Source organism: Typopeltis vanoorti, chromosome 1 (genome assembly GCF_054136105.1).
Source record: "Typopeltis vanoorti isolate ZY-2024b chromosome 1, IOZ_Tvanoo_1.0, whole genome shotgun sequence".
NCBI classification, from domain to species: Eukaryota; Metazoa; Arthropoda; class Arachnida; order Uropygi; family Thelyphonidae; genus Typopeltis; species Typopeltis vanoorti.
The window spans coordinates 33,086,434-33,109,908 of NC_143549.1; the positions used below are offsets into that span (position 1 = coordinate 33,086,434).

The 23,475-nt window shown below is 35.4% G+C and overlaps 1 protein-coding gene across 3 annotated transcripts in view; it reads left to right on the forward strand.

Moving 5' to 3' along the window:
- Positions 1 to 23,475, forward strand: part of Slob (Slowpoke binding protein) — a 352,791-nt gene that overhangs the window by 302,729 nt on the left and 26,587 nt on the right. The window contains exon 13 of one of the 3 annotated variants that reach the window (XM_090415606.1): positions 10,049 to 10,116. The exons of the other annotated variants lie outside the window; for them this stretch is intronic. Coding sequence (XP_090271732.1) covers positions 10,049 to 10,079 — 31 coding nt within the window. The 3' untranslated portion in view covers positions 10,080 to 10,116. The remainder of the gene's footprint in view (positions 1 to 10,048; positions 10,117 to 23,475) is intronic. 3 annotated transcript variants of the gene reach the window in all.

Sequence of the window (23,475 nt, forward strand, 5' to 3'; positions counted from 1 at the left end):
AGAGAAAGCAACTGACACAATGAAAAAGAAAAAGTTGGGAATCTAAAAGCAGGGTATGAAATGATTGCCAGACATACAAAAATATTTTGGGAAAATTTGGAGAAATGAGCAAAGCTAATAATAATGGCATATACCTATTGGATTTCTGTTCAGTATATGGACTGGTTATAACTAACTCGATGTTCCAACATAAAAATGTGCATCCTTTCTTTTAATGTGATCCACATTCACTTCAGGCAAATTATGGAGACTACAACCGTGTTAGAAATAATTACCTTAATTTCCCCGGTGTTTTGACCTTCATATTGAGGTCATCATCTGGAGTATATATATATATATATATATATATATATGCACACACAGAGACAAGCTATATTATGTAAATAACTATTTGGGAACATTGATCAAGTGCAAACAGATAAGTATTTTAATTATTTTAACTTAAGCTATATTATGTTTCAAACAGTATGCTAAAGAGACAATAATTTGATCAACAGTTATTCTACTGGCCTTACCTCTAGTGAAAAAAAAAAAAATTAAAATAAAATAACTACATCAAAACTATATTCTCTTTATATCATCTTTTGAGAACAATTTCATATATATAGTTTTATTACAGCAAAAGAGGTCTCATAATGTAATGGGAGTTGTTATATTAGAGTTAAGATCCTGGATTACATACAGTCCTATTTATAATTAACTCTTAGATGGAAAGGTTATGCGAGTAGAATATGCGCTTTCCATATTCTTGGGATTTTTAGACCATCATTATTGTTAAGATTAGGATGGTTGATAAGAATTTCAGAGGCCTCCTTAAATTTATTCATACCATGTTTCGGTGTGAATGTAAACAACAGGTGCCTTTCCAGTCAGTTCTATGTAGTGTATTCAGGTCATGATCAGAAAGTCTGGATTTATTAAATGTAATGTGCCATTTATGTTCCTGTTTTTGGATAGGAATTGTGTGTCCTCTTTCACCTGTATAGGACAAATTACAGGTGCAATAATACTGTATACTCTAGGATGGGCCATTGGAGGAAGTTGGTCCTTGGATGAGTTGAGTAAGTTCTTTAATTTTGCAAGAGATTTAAAGATGGCATTAAGGTTGTATTTCTGTAGTATTCTATTTATTTTATCTGATATCCCTTTAATGTATGGAATGGTTGCATTTTTATTGTAATCTAGTTTATTTTTGTTTTTAAGTGAGGTCTTCTAAAGAAGTTTATTAATAGTATTTTGACTGTAGCAATTTTTCAGGAAGTATTGCTAATAACTTTTAATTTATCATTAACTGCTTGTTCATTGGAGCAAATCTTCAAAGCCCTGTTTTTTAGTGTGTTAATGACACCTTGATTTTGTGTTGGGTAGTGGTGAGTTTATGTGTATATATTGGCCAGTATGTGTAGGCCAATGATGAGAGATGAGAGAAAATTAAAAATGTTGCTGTTTGGAATGATTGAAGGAAAGAACAAAAGAGGAAGACCAAACAGAGACTGGGACAATGACATTGTCAAATGGTGCAGAAATTCTATACACAAATTGAGTCATCTTGCACAAAACAGAATGCAATGGAAGAATCATATCAAGATGGCAGCAGGCACCTACGGGCATTGGACCCATGGTTGTTGATGATGATGTGTAGCCTTCCGGTAAACAGTGAAGGAAAGACTGCCAGAAGGAAGATTTGTGACAAGTGTATCTAGAAAAGGAAGTGTGTTCTGACTTTCAATTGTGAATCGTATGCATTTGTGTTGTTTGTTTAGGTAACTGAGGAAAGTGACTAATGTCTGGCAGCCATGGGACTAGATAGCGAAAACATCATCAACATAAGCCAGACTTTTTGTTTTTAAGTAGAAGAATCTAGAGCACATTGCTCAAAAGCTTCCATATAAAAGTTAGCAATTGGGGGAAATAACAGTGAGTCCATGGCTGTGCCTTCTTTTTGTAGGTAGAAAGTGTTTTGCCACACAAAATAGCCAGCAAGTAGTACAAGTGCAAAGAGTGCTGTGATACAGGGAGGGAGGAAATTTGTTCTGTTAAAGAAGAATTGTGTCATTGATTAGGGCATTTGTGAAGAGGTCAGAGATGTCAAAACTAACTAATAAATCTCTTTTTTCCAGTGTGATGTCTTTAATTTTGTTTACAAAGTGGTGTGTGTTTTTAATATAGGAGGGGGAATGACCTACCAACTCCTTGAGTGTTGATGCTAGTTTCTTGGCTAAATGATAATTGGGGCTGTCTATATCTTCAACTATCAACTAGAGCGGTACGTTGTTTGTGAATCTTGGGTAAGCTATAAATGCTTGGGGAATGATCATAGTCTGGAAGTATGTTGAAAGTTTATTTTTCACTTGGTTAGACTATAATAAATTAAGCTATAATAAGGATTAAACTAAATTTATTATAGTCTGGAAGTAGTTTTTTAACTGTATCTTCAAGCCAAGAAGTGACTGATTTAAGTAATTTTTAATTTTTCTTTTTTTATCCAATTAATTGGGTTATAGTTAACAAGTTGATAGGTGCTGTTGTCTGAGACTAATTGATTCATTTTTTCTACATATGTTGTTCAGTTTAAAATAACAGTGGCATTGCCTTTATCAGCTCTAGTGATTATGATGTCCAGATTTGATTTTAATGATTTCACAGCTGCCAATTCAGATTTAGTTAGGTTGCTAATTATTATTTTCGTATTATTTAAAAATGTTTACAAATTCACATGGAGAGAAGATGCATGGAATAAGAAAAGTCTCATTGACTATGTTATTGTTGTTAGTGATGTTTTCCCTGTTGCAGGGTTGCTAGAGCGTACACATGATTTGAAATTGAAAGTGATCACCATTTAGTTTTGAGCAGGATAAAATTGAATTTCATATTGAAAAGAACATGCAAGAAAGTTTTAAAGTGAATAAAAGTTAATCAGCTCTCAGATGTGAACAGTAGAATACACAATCATTATTCAAGAAAAAATGAAAGAGTGTGAGAACAGGAAACAAATCTTGGAGATTCAGTGGCAAGCCCTGAAGAAAACCTTGATTGATTGATTGATTCAGCCAGAGAGGCATGTGGTGAGCTTGTCTGCAAGGATAGAAAAATCAGAACTCCATTATGGACACAAGAAGTTAAAGAGGTACTGAAGAAGAAATCATATCAAAAGGCGAATAAGTCAGCTTATGCTCTTAGAGAATGCACCGACAAATGTAAGAAAGATAAACACTGTGTAAAACTAGCTAAACAAAACTCATGGGAAGACTTTGGTAAGAACATAGAAAATGAATATCAGGAAGGCGGCAAGTTATTCTGGAGGCTGTTGAGAAAGCTCAGAAATAGAGGAAAGAGTCTATAAAAGAAATTAAAGATAATAAAGGTGACGTGAAAAATGGAGGAAAAAAAGATCCTTGATGAGCGCAGTAATTATTTTGAAAAATTGCTAAATGAAACAACCAGTGAAAACACGTGAAAAATGGAGGAAAAAAAGATCCTTGATGAGCGCAGTAATTATTTTGAAAAATTGCTAAATGAAACAACCAGTGAAAACACAGTAGAAAAACACTCAACAGTCATCCAATCAGGAATAAATATCTATACGTGAAGTAAAAAAAGCCATCAAAAGCCTGAAATGTGGAAAGGTAGCTGTAGTAGATGATACTCGACCTGAAATGCTCAAGTATGGAGGTGTAAAAGTCTTGCAGTGGTTCCACTACATAGTTCAGAAGACCTGATAGAGTGATGAATTCTAGTTTCCCTACTGAGTGTTCCTGGCAAGATGTTGTAATAGATTTAGTATGAAGGTCAGCAATAACAAGACAAAGGCAATGAAAATAGGCAGAAACATTGGACATATCAACTGCATTGGGATTGGAGAGCCTATAGAACAAGTAAAACATTTCAGCTACCTAGGCACAATTTTTAATGAAGATGGTAAATTAAATATGGAAATAGACAACAGAATCAACAGTGCTGGTATGGTAGATAGTCAACTGAATAAATGTATATGGAAAAAGAGAGAAATTAGTCAAAACACTAAATTAGCTATGTACAAGACATTGTTCAACCCAATTTTAACTTATGGATCTGAGAGCTGGATTAGAAATAAAACATTTGATCAAAGATTAGAGACCACAGATATGAGATTCTTGTGAAAGATTATTAGCATGAACAGAATGCATCAGTGGCAATATATTAAAAACGAGGATATTAGGAAAGAATTTGACATTGTTAGCATTGTAGAATGTGTTAGCAGAGCTAATCTCAGGTAGTATGGTCACTTAAACAGAATGGGAGAGGAAAGATTAGCAAATCAAGTGTTCTCAACCAGGTTGGCAGGAAAAAGACTCAGAGGAAAAACCAAGATGTAGGCAGGTTGATACTGCAAAAAAGTGCCTTAGAAATATAAGATCTGATAATGTTGGAGTCTTGACAGGTAACAGATTGGTTTTGAGAAAAATTTTAGATAGCAAGTTAGTAATGATGTAAGTTTTTCATATAGTACTGTCATGCCCTGTACACCCCTTTCTGGGTACATGTCAGGAATTTGATGATGATGATGAAGAAGAATTATAAATAGAAGATGGAGAAGTGGACAGAGTGGATCCATATGTTTATCTTGGACAAATCAGAAAAAGCAAAGATAGACAAATAGAAGAATTGAAGGAGGATATAAGGTGAGTACAAAAGATATCTTTAAATAGTGGGAATACCCATTAGTTTGAAGGATATTCAAAAATTGAAGGGGAATACCCATTTGGCAGATTTGTGAAAGCATCTTGGAAAGTAATGAATGAATGAATTTATGGAAAACATCTTGGAAGTAATGAATAACAGTGCACAAAATATGAATGAGAGTTTGAAGGAAGTCGATGAAAGTAATTTAGATGGTGAGATGCCAGTATGGAAAGAAATTGATGCTTATGTAGACTCCTTCACAGGACAAAATATGAGTTTGAGTGACTGGATAGAACAATAGCCTGTGGTCTGATCAGGGTCTTATACAATGGAATGATAACTCCTAGCTCTGCAGGTCAGCGTTCTTCTCAGTATTGCAGCAATCTTCTGGGTTACCTTCACCACCTTTGCAGTATGTTCCCTGAATTTCAGTTTTCTGTCAGTCATCACCCCAGATCTCTTGTCTCCCCTACTTCCTTCAGTACAGCTCCTCCAGTCGAGTATGCAGCCTCTCATTGATGTATCCCAAACTTCAAGACTTTGTTTTGTTGCATTAAACTGATATCCCCATTCATTTGCCCATCTCTCTAGTTTACTCAAATCCTCTTGCAGGGCTGCTACATCTGCAAATAACTGAATATCCCCCTTCCAATCCATTGACAATGTCATTATAGATCAATTGGTAAAAGTACTGGAAAAATTGGTCAAAAAGAGAATTCAAGAATGTTGAATTAAAATATGATTCTGTATGAGGAACAACATGGATTTGTGAAGGCTCAGTTATGCCTTAGTAATTTACTAACTTTTTATTAATATAGTAACAAGTAAGTTGAATAAAGGAAATGGCTATAGAATGATTCTGCTGGATTTTCCAAAGGCGTTTGACAGAATACCAAATGGAACTCTGTGAAGAAAATTAAAACGTGTGTGTGGGAGGGTTGGATATGACACTAGTAATGTGGATAAGAGTGTGGATATTGGACAGATATCAAAATGTGCTATATAAAGGGGCAGAATCAAGGCATAACAGGTAACTACTGGTGTGCTGCAAAGTATTAATGACACCTAGTTTTTGTGTTGGGTGGTGGTAGGAGTTTATGTGTATATATTGGCCGGTATGTGTCGATTTCCGATAAACAGTGAAGGAAAAACTTCCAGAAGGAAGATGTGTGACAAGTGTATCCAGAAATTGAAGTGTGTTTTTTTTTTCAATCTCACTTGTGAACTGTTTGTTTAGGTGGCTAAGGAAAGTGTCTAGTGTCTGGCGGCCATGGGACTAGATAGTGAAAACATAATTTTTTTCAGTGAAGCCGCGGTACGACAGTGAAGAGTATAGGAGGAGGGCCATAATTGCAAATGACTTTATGCGTGAATTATGCAGGACGAGTGGTGTTGAATTTGTGGATGTGTGGAGTCAGTTTGATGGGCGAAAGGATTTATATAAGATGGATGGTTTACATTTGAATGGATTTGGTGTACAGAGACTTGAAAAGGTGTTGTCAAATGTAGTGGATGTTCAGAATCAGGGAAACTAGAGTTATTAAGGGGGGGGGGAGTAGATATGCAGACTTTAGGTAGTATATGAATGTGTGTAATATGCCCAAGCGAGTACGAAAGACTACGAATCAGAATGGGATAGTTAGTATAAGGCATCAAAATAGGGATGAGACAAATGGGCTTCTGCAATTCATGTATACTAATGCCAAAAGTATTAGGAACAAGAAGGAAGAATTTTTTGCCTTGGTTGGCACTTCCAGGCCACAGGTTATTGGCATTAGTGAAACATGGCTGACAGAAGATGATATAGCTAGTGGAATTGAATGTGAGGGGTATGGTGTGTTCAGGAGTGACAGGGAGAAATAAAATGGGAGGAGGAATGTTATTGGTGATAACTGATGAGCTACAGCCAAGGAGAATAGAAGTCGAACTGCAGGATAGAGAAAAGAGCACATTTGAGGCTATTTGGTGTGAGATTGAAACAAGCAGAACAAAATATACAGTTGGGTGCTGCTATAGTAGACCAGGTGATCGAATAGATGGTGGAGATAGTATGCATAAGCAAATAGAAAAAATGAGTGGAAGGAGGGTAATTATTATGGATGATTTCAACTATGGTAACATTGATTGGAAGGAGGAGAGGACATATGGGAGGAAGGAATTGAATTTTATGCGATTATTAAGGGATAACTATCTACAACAGCATGTAATAGAAAATACTAGAGGTCAGAGAGTGCTTGACCTAGTAATTGCATCTGAGAATTTAACTGTAACGAATATGACCACAATGTCACCAATTGGTGAGAGTGATCATAGGGTCTTGACTTGGGAGGTGGCTAAAGGTGTGGAATTTACAATTAAGACAGGTACATGTGGAATTATCGGGCTGGTAAATATGACAAGCTTAGAAGTTTGATTGGTTCAGTTCCATGGCATGTAAAACTGTAAGGGCTAGATGTTGATAGTGCATGGAAGGCAGTTAGGAAGTGTTTGCATGAGGCAATGGCTGAGTGTATGCCTAGAGTCCGAATAATAAATCAAGTAGGGGTTAAATGGATGAATAACACCATTAACCTTGAGCTGCAAAAAAAGAAACAACTATGGAGGGAATTTAAGGAGAAAGATGACTGGCAGGCACATGAACGGTATAAAGTGCAGGCTAGAAGGATAACGAGTGTGTTAAGAAAAGCAAAAACAGATTATGAAAGAACATTGGCCATGCAGGCTGAAGAGAATCCCAAACAGTTTTTTCAATATGTTTCAAGTAAAAGAAAAAATGTATATGCAGAATGATTTTAAAGAATGCCAATGGGGAGGTAACCGAATCAGTTGATATAGTTGAATTACTGAGTGAGCACTTTGCAAGAATATATCATCCAGGTGGTGATATTGCAGGAATGAATGAACGAATAGATTATATGGGAATTGTGGTGAATGAAGTGGAGGTGAGTAGTCTATTACAAAACCTCAATGTCAATACATCTGTGGGATTGGGTGGTATACCAGCTCGTGTCTTACGTGAAGCGGCTAAAGAATTGTCAGTGCCCTTGACCAATTTGTTTAATTTGAAAATCGGGACTAATCCAGACCCGAGTTAGTCCTGAGGGGTTGGAAAGATGGGAAAATAGTTCCATTGCATAAAGGAGGTTCCAAGACAGCTGTTGTAAATTACTGACCGATTAGGATATCAGGAATCGTTGTCAAGGTCTTGGAGAAATTAGTCAAGAGAAAAATACAGGATTGGATAGATGAAAATGGGGTACTGTATAGGGGACAACATGGTTTTGTGAAGGGTAAATCATGCCTCAGTAACTTGCCCACGTTTTATAACACAGTGACGGCTGAACTGGATAAAGGTAATGGGTTTACAGTGATTCTATTGGACCTTGCTAAGGTCTTTGACAGGATACCGCATATAATTCTAATCAGTAAACTGCAGCATATGGAGATGGATATAGGGTTGGTGAGATGGATAGGAGGGTGGCTGATGGAGAGATATCAGAGAGTGGTTTATTCAGGAGTAGAATCCAAAAGACGGCTTGTGACTAGTGGTGTGTTGCAGGGTTCTGTTCTCGGACCACTACTTTTTCAGTTTGTTCATTAACGATATAGGAAAGGATCTGAAAGGAAGTGTTCACTTGTTTGCTGATGATGCAAAGTTGGCTAGAGCAATAGTAAGAGCACAGGATGTCAAAATTTTGCAAGATGATTTGGATAGTTTGGAGTTCTGGGCTAATGAGAATGGATGTCGATTTAATGTGGCAAAGTGTAAGGTTATGCATTTAGGGGTGAAAAGATTAGCACCAGCATATCACATTGGTGGAACTGTACTCCAGGAGATTGATGAGGCCAGGGATTTGGGAGTGTTGGTGAATAGGGAGTTGAAGTTTAGGGGGCACATCGTAAAAGTTGCTAAATCAGCTCATCAAATTACTTGGTTGCTGAAAAATACTTTAAATAGCAGAGACAAACAAGTTATTGTTCCTCTGTATCAAGCCTTGATAAGACCCATCTAGACTACTCTGCCAGATATGGGCACCAGGGTTTCTTCTTGATGGGGAGGAGGTGGAGAGGATCCAGAGACGAGTGACCAAGATGATAGCAGGTCTATGGAATGAACCTTATGAGAACAGGTTGAAGATTTGTGGGTTGAAAAAATTGGTTGATAGGCAGAAAAGAGGTGATATGATTGAGACATTGCTGAAGGGTTTTTATAAGATTAATTCAGAAGATTTTTGAGAATAGGACTGGTGGTGGGAGGACTAGGGGCTATACATGGAAGCTGGGCAAGAATGTGGTTAGCAAGGGGGATAGAGCTAGGTTTTTTACTTGGAGAGTGGTGAATGAGTGGAATAAGTTGCCAGAGTCTGTTGTGGGTGCTGTGACTGTGAATGAGTTCAAGGCGAGGTATGATAGATACTGTGTGAATGTCGAATAGTTGTTCTTGAAACGATGTTAGGGCCTCCCTCGATGAATCTGTCGACTCCTTGGAGTTGCCTGAAATAATAATAATAATAATTATTATTATTATTTCAAAGAATATCATCTGTTTTTATCTTCTTTATATTGGTAACACCAACTATGTCAACATGGCATTTCTGTAATTCTCCAGCTGGATACAATAAAAAATTGCATTGATGCTTTTTTATGTTAATGAAAACTGTATTCAAGTCCATTGAGTTGATTGTCATTCCAGTAGCTGACTTTTACCATTTCCCCTGATTCTCTGATGAAAACAGCTGGGTCTTGTGTACTTCATATAATATCTCACCTTAATCTGCCCAATCTTCCAGCACCCTAGTGGTTACCTAGTTATGAGACATACTACAGAAAGGTGATGGTGACACTGGATGAGGTCCTTCCCTTGTTGGTTCTCTACATTATATTTTAAGCTTACATGTTGCTGTAACATTATTTTAATAAATTAAAATAGAACAGAAACACAATTTACGAGGAAACTTTAAATTTATTAAAGACTTTACAACTAATATTTCTTTAATATAGCACTATCATTATTACAGCAGACACAATGAACCATTAACGAATATCAGATCACATCAGTTAGATAATTATGCTGGAAATGCAAAGCAATTGTTTTCCTTTCTCTCTCACTATCAAATCAATTATACAACTGTTATTTTATATTATTATTTTTGAACAAGGGAGAGCGAGAGAGAGGTCACTTTGCATTTCTAGCATAATTGTCTGCTTGACTTGATTTGAATATTTGTTAACAGTTTTTATGATCATTGTGTTATCTATGACAATGCTAGTGTGACATCAGAGAAATATTAGTTGTAATTGTATTTAACAAATTTAAAATTTTCAATTGAATTATGTTTCTTTCCATTTTAAATCATTAAAATAAGGTTCTCTTCATTCTTTTTAGGCTCTGTGGACATCTCCTCCAAGTTATCTAGCTTTCACTCTCAAGTGATCCTTGGAATTAAATGGAAGGTACATAATATTAAATTAGAACACATTTAGGAATATTTTACATAGTAAAATGTTTAAATTTATTCTTAAAAAATAAATCTTAAAAGCAACATCATAGTTGTTGGATAAGTATTGAATAATAATAATAAACTTGGGAAAGCAGATCTGATGAATCATTTCATAAATTTTATGGTAAAATGCAAAGTGGCTAATACTATTAAAATTATAAAACAAAGTTTGAAGTTTGGTTAGCTGGAAAAACTAAGATCATTTCTAAAAATTTTATAGATATGTAGAAAAGAGAAAAATATGTAGAACCAGAGTTAACAAAATAAGTTGGGCAGAAGTTACTTTCAAAAACTTGTTGATAGTGAAGAAATATGTTTAATGATATAATACAGGAAGAGGAGGAATAAAGTTATTTTGAATCATAAGACTGGAGCAAAATTCTCACAAAGTCACTTTAAATATAATTATCAGTTACAAAAATTGAAATAAATCACATGGGAAACAAAACTGAATGTGGAGGCCATGAGAGTAGCCAAACAACAGTGTACTCATGATAGTTGCAATAATGGAATATCGATTAGTGAAAAATTTAATGGATTAGCACAACACAACAGGTTAAATATTTTACTTCCAGTAACTGAGACATTTTTGAGTTTCATAACAAAACAAAGTATAATTTGAATAAGAGCAAGAATTTTCAAGCAGATATTCAAATATGGGTACAGTCAAAAGCAGTTGGTTTTTGATTTAGGCAGAGGATGAGAGTTTCCTAAATATTTAGCAATTACATTTATTTAAATTTAGTCGTGAGTTTGACACTATCTGTTCATTATTATCTCGCTTAAGGAAATCAATTAGAAAAATGTTCTATCTGACACTGCACTTTTTATTTTTTCAATTAGTAATGTAATCAATGTGTCCGTGCGGTTAGCCAAGTGGTTACTCTCTCCACAACCATATGCATGGGAAAGGAGTGTCCTACATTTGATTCTAGTTGCTGATGTGAGGAGCTAAGGATCTTTCTCAGCCATAGCCAAATTAGCCAGTCTTGGGTGTGAACTTCAGGGTTTTTCTCCCTAGTTTATTTGGGGTTTTTCCTCCCACATAGAAGGTAAACCAGTCTTAAGAACACAACGCTTCACAGACAATTACACATGGTTGAGCATGGGGGGTAATGACCCCACCTCGTAGTGAGTTATGAAACCCAAAAATGAGAGGCCAAGGCCCTACATGGACTGTAGTGCCAAAGAAGAAGAAGAATGTAATCAATGTATTTCATGTGACATAAAGACCTACCTCCAAATCAAAGATATGACTATGTGCTCTCTGCACTCACCACCACTTATAAACTAAACTTTATGTTTGAATAAAAAAGTGATAAGCTCTTCTTTGCTGCAACTCTTCTCATGAATGCACTATGTTGTTGTTGTTAATAAGTAGTAATGGATATAATCCTTAAAACTGGTTTCCCACATCTACTCTCCTAATTGTCAGTGCCATGAGTGTACAGTATACATGGCCACTGCAGACCCTCTTATTGTGGAAAGGTGGTAGATCTGCAGCTAAATGAAGAGAAGAATACCAAAGTTATATAATTATGAATCAAAAGAGAAAAGTGGACTAGTGACCATGTTTGGTAACATTCATGCAGTAAGATTTAGAAAAACCATTACCCTCACAAAACTCCACTTCAAAAGTGAAAGATTATTCTGGGAATCACCATATGCCATACAGAGAACACTTATAATTTAAATGTTTGGCTGGAAAAAACTACAAATAAATATTCAGGCAGATATCATCCCCTCTACCTCTAACACACACACACACACACACACAAAAAAAAAGACTTAGACTTCTCTCATAGGGTGTAGCTAGCCAGAATATTTGAATATTGGCTTGAATTTTTTGTTCTTATTCAATTATGCTTTTGTTAGCCTTTGTTAATACAGTATTAACTTTCAGAACTTCTCAGTTACTCGAGATGAAATAATGGATGGAAATATTTAATTTTTAACCTATTATGTTGTAGTAAGTCATTAAAATTGTTTTACTAATGCACATCTCTGAATCAAAAAAATTAGAATAATCAAAGAAAATACGTTGAATTATTTGCAGTTCTAATTTATTGCATAGAAAATAATTATTACCAATTATGAATCAGTGTGATCTAAATCTATGTACTTTGTAGATTACATAACCATGTAAACACATAGAAATGTAATATAAAAAAACTGTTATTCGAAAACATTCACATAATTAGAACAATTTTTAACATGGTTCAAAATATTAGAATATTTCAAATTTTTCGGATTGGCTTTGAGGAAAACATAGAAATAGCATATATTTAAGTAGCAGCAGGACTGACTCTTGTGTGAGGAATTGTTTGTGTGTGGATTTCAGTTAATCATTTGCTAAACATGGTTGAATGAGTGAACATATTGGAAGCTAAGAGGTTTCGTATGGTGTCTACTCCAAAAAGGCCAGACTTAGTTTATAGCTAAGGAATTGAAATGTTCTGAAGCAAGTGTGAATAGAGTATTGAGACAGCATTCTGATAACCAGAGTTTTCAAAATAATCACTTCATTAGCAGTCAAAAGGTAATAACAACATCAAGAGATGAGAGGAGATTGAAGAACATTGTGAAGAAAAACCACTTCTGAAGTATAAGGTATTTTCACAGGAGATGGAAAGAACTAGGTGTGAATGTGTCTAAATCTATGACAATGAGACTTCAAAAGTTGGGTTTTAAATCATGTGTGCTAAGACGTTGCCACTTACGATTTCCAAGCAAAAGGTAGCTAGAGTGCGATGGTGTAAGCAAAGGCTGTAAAAAGGTACTTTTTTAGTGATGTTTTGTGTGTCCTATAATCAAGGGATACATGTTTTGGCTTGTTAATGAAGAATGCATGAAAAATTCAGTGAAATTTGCAACTGCTGTCATGGTATGGGCTTGTATGACTGTAGATGGTCCAGGTAGGGTGTATATGCGTGCGCGCGCATGAAAGAGTCAATTCCAAAGTTTAATCAAGAAATTCTCGAGCACTTTATATTACTGGCAGTGATTTCCTTTTTTCAGCAAGATTCAGCTTGTCACACTTCCAAGACCACTGCTAGCTGGCTCAAAGAATTACAAATCAATGTACAGTGCCCCCCCCGATTAGTGTGTCATTTTTTTTCGATACCCAAATTTGATTAGTGTGCCTCTAAAATTCGATTAGTGTGCTTATATGCATCTTAAAAATAGATGTTACAGATTTTAAAAATTTTCTATCTATACATTTTTATGGCTAACTATTTTAAAAAATCACTCACCAGAATAAAATAATTTAATTACCGATTTAAAATATTTTACAAAGTTATTTAAGCACCTCTTTGACCCTTAAGGGGTGCTTAAGGGTCAAAGCTGTATAACTGAGAAGAGACCTCCACATAGCCTTTAAAGGAATGCGGAGAACCGACCAGGGCTTCTGACCTAATGTCCAATCCTCACCTTCTCGTGGTGCACCCTGTTGGGTATCTACCTGGATACTGAACGAACGAGGATGGGCTGGCAATTTGGGATTTAGCCGACCAAATTGTATTCTTATTGGCTTAAACCAATATAGAAAATTATGGTACGACATGACAAAATTTCATGCGGGTGGGGCGTCGCCCAGTTAAACAAGGCCCCCATTGTTTTCGCCAGGGAACCAGGGCAAACATTGAAAAGTCAGCTACTGGAACAAATCTGAAAGCTCACCCCAACTCAACATCACCAGAGTTAAAGATCGGTACTATCAACATAAGAAGCTTGATTGGCAAAGAAATGGAGCTAGCTGAAGAATTAGATAGGTATCAGATCAACATAATAGGGGTGACTGAAACAAAAAAGACAAAAACTAGTGAGATCTTTTTGAGCAATAAATACAAAATGTTATACTCAGGAAATGACAATCAAGGAAAAGAAGGAGTAGCCATATTATTCAATACAAAATATAAGGCTAATCTTCTTGAATGGCAGGCAGTTTCAAGTAGAGTGATGTGGGCAAATATCAGAATGGGGAATTGGACAATGAGACAAATTTGTGCCTATGGTCCCACAGAAGGTTCTACTAAGGTAGAAGTGGAGGAATTTTTTGATGCTTTAGAAAAAGCAACTGACACAATGAAAAAGGAAAAGTTGGTCCTTGTTGGGGACCTAGATAGCTGAGTAGGAAATGATTATCAGACATACAAAAATATTTTGGGAAAATTTGGAGAAAAGAGTAAAGCTAATAATAATGGCAAATACTTTATAATAAATTTAGTTTAATCCTTTATCCAAGTGTGAGCAAACAAAGTTTGCGCCTGAAAGTATCTTCAGGACTGGGGTAAGGTGATACAACACCAGGGCAACTCGTTGCAAAAGACATCTCCTTGCGGATATGTCTAATGTTATGCATTAAGGGAAGGGCCACTACCCAGACTAGTTTCGACCTTTATTGAGGTCTCTTCAGTGAGAGCCAGGCCCAAGCTGAGATATCAGGCAGAAGCATTCGCAGGTCATCTCTACCTATAGGAGTTGCCAAATGGTGTGCCACCCTTTTTTAATAAATTACTCTGGATTTAGAGAAAGATGTTGAAAGTGCGGATATGTCTAATGCATAACATTAGACATATCCGCAAGGAGATGTGTTTTGCATTAAAGGAGATACTGAGACAGGAGTGTTGGTAGCTTTTGCAACGAGTTGCCCTGGTGTTGTATCACCTTACCCCAGTCCGGAAGATACTTTCAGGTGCAAACTTTGTTTGCTCACACTTGGATAAAGGATTAAACTAAATTTATTATACTCTAACCAAGTGAAAAATAAACTTTCAACATGGCAAATACTTGTTGGATTTCTGCTCAGGACATGGACTGGTTATTACTAACACCATGTTCCAACATAAAAATGTGCATAAATTCACATGGAGAAGAGGCAAGGAATAAGAAAAATCTCATTGACAATGTTATTATTGATAGTGATGTTTTCTCCCTGGTACAAGATGCCAGAGTGTACAGAGGATTTGAAATTGGAAGTGATCATTATTTAGTCTTGAGCAGGATCAAATTGAATTTCATATTGAAAAAAATAACATGTAAGAAAGTTTTAAAGCGAATAAAAGTTGAGCAGCTCTCAGATGTGAACTGTAGACTAAAATACACAAAGATTATTGAAGAAAAAATGAAAGAGTTTTAGAACAGGAACCAAACCTTGGAGATTCAGTGGCAAGCCTTGAAGAAAACCACATGCCCCTCTGGCTTGATTCAGCCAGGGAGGCATGTGATAAGGTTGTCTGCAAGGATAGAAAAATCAGAACTCCATGGTGGACACAGGAAGTTAAAGAGGCAGTGAAGGAAAAGAAGAAAGCATATCAAAAGTTCCTGGCAAATAAGTCAGCTTGTGCTCTTAGAGAATACAGAGACAAATGTAAGAAAGCGAAACACTGTGTAAAACTAGCTAAACAAAAATCATGGGAGTTCTTTGGCAAGAACATAGAAAATAAATATCAAGAAGGTGGCAAGATATTCTGGAGGTTGTTGAAGAAGCTTAGGAATGGAGGAAAGAGTGCTGTAAAAGGAGTTAGAGATGATAAAGGTGACATGAAAACAGGAGAAAAAGATATCCTTGAAGTATGGAGTAATTACTTCGAAAAATTGCTAAATGAAACAAGCAGTGATGACAGCACAGTGGTAAAAAAACACTCAACAGACATACAGTCAGGAATACATATCCATACTTGAAGTAGAAAAAGCCATCAAAGGCTTGAAATGTGGAAAGGCAGCAAGAGTAGATGATATTCGACCAGAAATGCTGAAATATGGTGGTATAAAATTACAGTGGCTGCACTGCTTAGTTCAGACAGCTTGGACAGAGGGACGAATTCCTGATAATTGGAGTAGAGCTCTAATTGTACCCATGTATAAAAAGGGAAATAAATCTGAATGTGAGAATTACAGAGGTGTTTCCCTACTGAGTGTTCCTGGCAAGATCTATGCAAGTATACTTGAGAAACGGTTGAGAAGAATTGTGGAAGAACAAGCTGGATTCAGGCCAAATAGAGGCTGTCAGGATCAGATCTTCACTTTACGACAAATAGTTGAGAAAGCATGGGAATATAATAAAGATCTGTATTTAAGTTTTGTCGATCTGGAAAAGGCATATGACAAGGTGTCAAGAGAGAAGCTATTCAATACGCTACAGTTATATGGTGTCAATGGGGCATTATATCAAGCAATACTTAGTCTTTATTTGAGTTGTAAGTCAGCAGTTAGAATTGAAGGAAGTACAGGAAGATGGTTTAATGTTAAATCTGGTGTGAGACAAGGATGTACATTATCCCTTCTGTTATTCATTATCTATATGGATCACATTATGAAGGAAAGTGGTATTAAACATGATATTAGAATTGGGGATGTTAATATCAGCTCTTTGCTTTACGTGAACGATGTTATACTTCTGAATAAATCCGCTACAAGTTTGCAAGATTCCTGACTAAATTGAATAACTGTTGTAATAGATATGGTATGAAGGTCAGCATTAAAAAGACAAAGACAATGAAAATAGGTCGGATTGTTGAAAATGTCAATTGCGTTGTGAACGGGGGGAACCTGTGGAACAAGTAAAACATTTCAGCTACTTAGACATGATTTTTAGTGAAGATGGTAAATTAAATATGGAAATAGACAACAGAATCAACAAAGCTGGTATGGTAGGAAGTCAATTGAATAAATTCATATGGAATAAGAGAGAAATTAGTCAGAACACTAAATTAGCTGTATAGAAGACAGTGTTCAAACCAGTTTTAACTTATGGATCTGAGAGCCACTTGACCAAAGACGAGAGACTGTAGATATGAGAGTCCTGAGAAAGATTAGAGCCATGAACAAATGGCATGAATGGCAATATCATATTAAAAACGAGGATATTAGGAAAGAACTCGACATTGTCAGCATCCAGGAATGCGTTAGCAGAGCTAATCTCAAGTGGTATGGTCACTTGAACAGAATGTGCGAGGAAAGATTAGCAAAACAAGTGTTCTCTGCCAGGTTGGCAGGAAAACGACCCAGAGGAAGACCAAGATATAGGTGGATTGATACGGTACAATGTACCTTAGACGATAGAAATATAAGATCTGATAATGTTGGAGTCTTGACAAGTAACAGACTGATTTGGAGGAAAATTGTAGATAGGAAGTTAGTAATGACGTAAATTTTTCATGTAGTACTATCATATCCTGTACTTGAGGGTACATGTCAGGAAATTGATGATGATGATGACAAAGTTATTTTTAATGGCATACGACACTACTTCCATGTACACTATGTATACTATGTTCCAAATTTTTACCGCCAAAATTTATGTGTTATCCTCTGCTATGGTACTCCCACAGATTCGAGACCCTTTGACACTTCTGCGCATGTCACAAAAAAGAGAATCTATTCTGATAATAGGGTAATCACTCCTTCTTCTGGGATCAGTTGTTTATTATTACATGTTGGAAAATTAACTTCTCTTTTATGATCATTGTAGTTTTTAAAGTGGTAACTATATTACTTGTATAACCGTTGGGAAATTTTATCTGTAAAGCACGTGATTTCGCTTGTTGGTGACCAATTCGTACATCCTTCATTTCTTTCTCCCCTTCACTGATAACGTCCAAGAGTTAATTAAATCTCATTCTTAAGAATTGTGTGATTCTGACCTTCTAAATTTAGATGCACAGCAGGAAGATCCTGAAGAATATGAAGAAAATTTAACCACTGATAGTCAGCCAAAAGAGATTTCACAGAAACGATTTGAAAATATTTTTCATACAATGAAATTTGTTAAGCAGCAATGTTTAGAGGCTGACCCTAATGAAGAGAGAAGCTGTAAAATTTGCAGAAGAGTAGAAGAGGCAATAGGGCCATACCATCAGTTGTATGCAAGAAACAGAAACAAAATGCCCGCTAAACTACGTTAGCTGAATTCTTTGTTAAGAAGTAGAATAATAAATTTATGTTCTGAATATGTTCTGAATATTTTTTTATTTTCTTTCAGCTTCATGGTTTCCCTTTAACTAGACCCTGAGACATACTCTAATTCTTGTATAAAAAAAAAAATAAGAGTCAAAATAGAAATCTGAGGAATGAATTATACATTTTCCCATAGGTTATTATATTTGATTAGTGCATTTTCGATTAATGTGCCTGTTTTAAAGAATGCATTAGGTGCACTAATCGAAGGATTGCTGTAATTCCTTGACCAGCAAACTCACCAGATTTAAACTCCATAGAGAATTTGTGAGGAATTTTGAAGAAACATCTTCAAGAAGTTACCCCAAGAGACAAAAATAACTTGTTTCTAGTCTGCATACCATATGTGCATGTTTTGATAAAAAAAGACTGTGAACCTAATGGTTCACAGTCTTTTTTAAGACTGTTCTTTTTATAAGACCATTCATAAATAGTTGGGAATAATATTCCAACTATTTATGAATGGTCATAAATACTAAGGGGGATGCAGCAAAGTACTAATTATTATGTTGTTTCCCTTTGACTGTAATTTTTTTGCATTTATTTTTGCATTATTCTAATATTTTGAACCACATTAAAAATTATTCCAATTTTGTGAATGTTTTCAAATAACAGTTTTCTTATAATATATATTACATTTTTATATGTTTACATGGTTATATAATCTACAAAATAAGTACGTAGATTTAGATGATGTTAATTCATATTTGGTAATAATTATTTTCTATGCAGTAAATTAGAATTGCAAATCATTCAACACATTTTCTTTGATTATTTGATTTGGAGGTATATAGCCAGCATAAGTTATAAATTTAATACAAAACTATTTCATTGGATAATGAAAGGAACATAATCCTGTGATGACATAATCTCTACATACTGCGGAAAATGTTGACCTTAAACTGATTTCATGCAACTCAAAATGATCTTCTACTGAACAAATGATGTTTTCTTAAACATAGTGTTAGTGCTGGAACAGTAGGGAATTCATTTTTATATTCAGCATATACAGTTATGCTGTATATGAAGAATGCCATTGATTGAATATGTTGTTATTTTCTGAATTAATTATATCACATGGACAATCAATATATTATGCCACAGAGAATGCCTTATTAATTTATTTAAACATTATCAGTGTAATCATACAGCAAACAGAAGGGGGGGGGGTAAATGTAAAAACATTGACAATTCATTGAAAAAAAAAATAAACAGTGTTTGAACCAAGTAATAATTCACAACTAATAATAGCTTTTATATATATAGTAAAATAGAATTGAGTGGTCATAAATACTAAATAATACCAATAATATTTGTATGTATATATATATATATATATATATATATATATATATGATTAGTACTATTAACTCGGGGTTGGGATATGTTCATTTTTCTAAATTAACTGACTTAAAACCCGAGAATTATAACACAATGACATTTATTTGAAAAAACGCAACATGTTTCATCAAGAATGACTTCATCAGGCGATAAGAAAATAGGAAGATATTAAAAGACACGAAATTAACACGAAATTTAATATCTTTCTATGTTCTTATCGCCTGATGAAGTCATTCTTGATGAAACATGTTGCGCTTTTTCAAATAAATGTCATTGTGTTATAATTCTCGGGTTTTAAGTCAGTTAATTTAGAAAAATGAACATATCCCAACCCCGAGTTAATAGTACTAATCATCATTTCCCTTCTGACGAGGGTAATTGTGCACTTACGAAAGCATATCAGAAGACACTAAAGAGCATTGGAATTAATATCAACAGACTTATCTTCTTGAAGAAATGTAAGTTTTCCTCAATTATTCCAAAGTTCCTACAATTTAAAGAAATCATTACTACAGAAAGAGCGCACCGTATTTACACTAGAGCTAAACTTGAACTTTTAATAGAGAGAATTTGCAATACAAAACGCAATTTATCTTTGCTTTTCACAGAAAAAACATCTTTAGAAAACCAATTAGCAGCCTGCTTAGATTTGGATTCTTGGAATCACATTAGAGATTTAAGTACACACCGTGCATTACAATTTCAAAACTTAAACAAACAGAAGCTAATCAGGAAATTCAACTTTCTCAAGTCAAAACAAGAAAGATCTACCTTAAATAATTGTCATAGCAGACTTAAAAATTTGGTGATTAACAAATCGTCATACGTGCTAAGTCCTGATGAAGAGAAAATTCTCGGAAAAGGCCTAAATTTTGTGTTGGCACCAAAATGCATCCCTAAAGAACTACTTTTAACTAAGATGGAGAAGGCAGCTTCACTACTTCCTACCGCAGACGCGAGTTTACTTCGCATCGAAGCAATTCTTGCAATCAACAATGCAAAACCTCCTTCTGATAATATATCCCCTAGTGGGAGACTTGCGATTAAAAATCTAAGGATTAACAAGGACATTGTCATCTTAAAGGCTGATAAGGGGAATGCAACTGTAGTTCTAGATAAAATAGACTACCGAGAAAAAATCTTAGCACTGTTAGATTCAGATAGTTATTCGGAAATTGAGAGAGATCCAACAAGAGAAATACACAATAGAACCAATAATCTCCTACAAAAGACCACAGAAATTCCACGGAATACACGGCTCTCCATCTGCTCTTTACACCCCCTCATTCCAAGGTTATATGGTCTCCCGAAGGTACACAAAGAAAACTATCCACTGAGACCTATAGTAGACAGCATTGACTCACCCACATACAGGTTATCCAAATATTTGCCGTCATCGTTAAAAGCTTATGCAGGAAAATCTTCTTATATTAAAAACTCAACAGATTTTGTCTCTAAAATAAAGGACCTAAAACTAAAATCTTCTGACATCATGGTGAGCTTTGACGTGGTAGCACTCTTTACCAACGTTCCGACACAGGACGTTCTCCATATTTTAAAAAACAAGATTTCAAATAAAATGTTCTCTCTGTTATCTCACTGTGTAAACTCTGGCTATTTTGAATTCGAAGGTAAACTATACAAACAGGTCAAAGGATTAGCTATGGGAAGCCCCCTCTCTCCTGTGTTAGCCAACATTTTTTTCGAGGAATTTGAACAAAAAAGCAATCTCCTCTTTTACTTTAAAACCGAAAATTTGGCTTAGATACATGGATGATATATTCCTTATATGGGAGCATGGTACTGAGAATCTTCACAAGTTTCTCGACCACTTAAACACCCGCCATCAAGATATAAAATTGACTATGGAGATTGAAGAAAATAGTTCCATCTGTTTCCTAGATGTTAAACTCACTAAGATGCCTGAATCAATTAAAGTCTCTATATTTAGAAAGCCAACTCATACAGACAGATATTTGCATGCGTCATCCCATCACCATCCAGCGCAAAAGTTGGGTATTATATCAACTCTAGCGAATCGTGTAAGATCTGTACTCTCAGATGAAGAAGAACTGAAAAAGGAACTACAACATCTTAAATGGACCTTTAAAAACAATGGCTACTCTCTAAAAAATATTAACAACCAATTATCCCACCGTCAACGTAGCAACGTAGAGACACAGGATGACTCCAAAGGTCATATTGTCTTGCCATATATCAGCACACTATCCAAAAAGCTGAGTAGAATTCTAAAGAAGTTTAACATAAAAACGTGCTTCTCGACTATGCCAAAAATAAGATCACGCTTCAACAACTATAAACAACCTCACAACCTTCTACAATTCCGAGGTGTATACAAGGTCACTTGTGAATGCGGAAAGCCTTACTATGGGCAGACAGAGAAATCTATCTTACTACGTCTCGAAGAGCACCAGCGTGACATTGCTTATAAGAGAACAAGAGCAACTGCTCTGTCAAGCCATGTCCTGTTTTCAATAAACACGAACAACGAAAGCCACCAACATGAAATAAACTGGCCATCAACTTCAAACCTACACATCTCCCATGATGAAGTAGAGCGCCGCATTTTCGAGTCAAAAGAAATCACCTTGGACCCTTTTCACATGAATAACAATCTTAGCTATAATTTGGCTGACTCTTTCAACTCTACTATTAGATACTGGAAATCGCGTGATTCCACACACGCACAGGTGTACAACAATAGAACTTTAACTCGGACTGTAGTTCAAGCTCATAATAACTGTAATTTACAGTCGAATATTATGGCTTTATAATTGTATAGCTTTAGAGTGTGTCAATGTTAATTTCGTGTCTTTTAATATCTTTCTATGTTCTTATCGCCTGATGAAGTCATTCTTGACGAAACATGTTGCGTTTTTTCAAATAAATGTCATTGTGTTATAATTCTCGGGTTTTAAGTCAGTTAATTTAGAAAAATGAATATATATATTAGTCTGCTACCACACATACAACAAACAATGGCACGTAAAATAGAGCAACTTGAATGTTAATACAACTTTATTTCAATTATGTACTGCAATTTATCTGTGCTTCTCCCTTTTTTAGAATCTTCAGTTTTTATTATTGTTTCCTCTTCCTAAAAAGATACCTGATGAAGACTGTTAAAAGCTGAAACTAGTTGTGTTTTTTATCATTAAAGCTTTTAATTAATTCTCTGTTTTTTAGTCATTAAATATCTTTCTAAATGTAACAAAGTAACCGAATCAGTGCTCATGAATACACACACACACACATATATATATATATATATGACACCAATAGGTGGCAATATATATATATATATTGCCACCTATTGGTGAGAGTGATCATAAGGTCCTGACCTGGGAGGTGGCTAAAGGTATGCAATTTGTGATTAAGACAGGGTATATGTGGAATTACCGTGCTGGCAAGTATGACAAGCTTAGGAGATTGCTTGGATCAGTGCCATGGCATGTACAACTGCAAGGGCTGAACGTCGATAGAGCATGGGAAGTGATCAAAGAGCATTTACAGGAGGTTATGGCTGATTGTATACCTAAGGTCCGAATAGTGAAACAAGTAGGGGTTAAATGGATGAATAACACCATTAAGCTTGAGCTGCAAAGAAAGAAACAACTATGGAGGGAATTTAAAGAAAGGGGTGACCTGCAGGCACACGAACGGTATAAAGTGCAGGCCAGAAGGGTAACGAGTGTGGTAAAAACAGCAAAAGCCGATTATGAAAGGAAACTAGCTATGCAAGCAAAAGAGAATCCCAAACAGTTCTTTCAATATGCTGCAAGCAAGAAAAAAACTGTACATGGCAAAATGATTTTAAGGAATGACGATGGTAAAGAGTTCACTGAACCAGTCGATATAGTGGAGTTACTGAGCGCGCACTTTGCAAAAGTATATCATCCAGGTGGTGACGTTGAAAAAATGAAGGAACCGTTAGTTTATACGGGAATTGTGATGAACGAAGTGGAAGTGAAGAGTCTATTACAGAACCTTA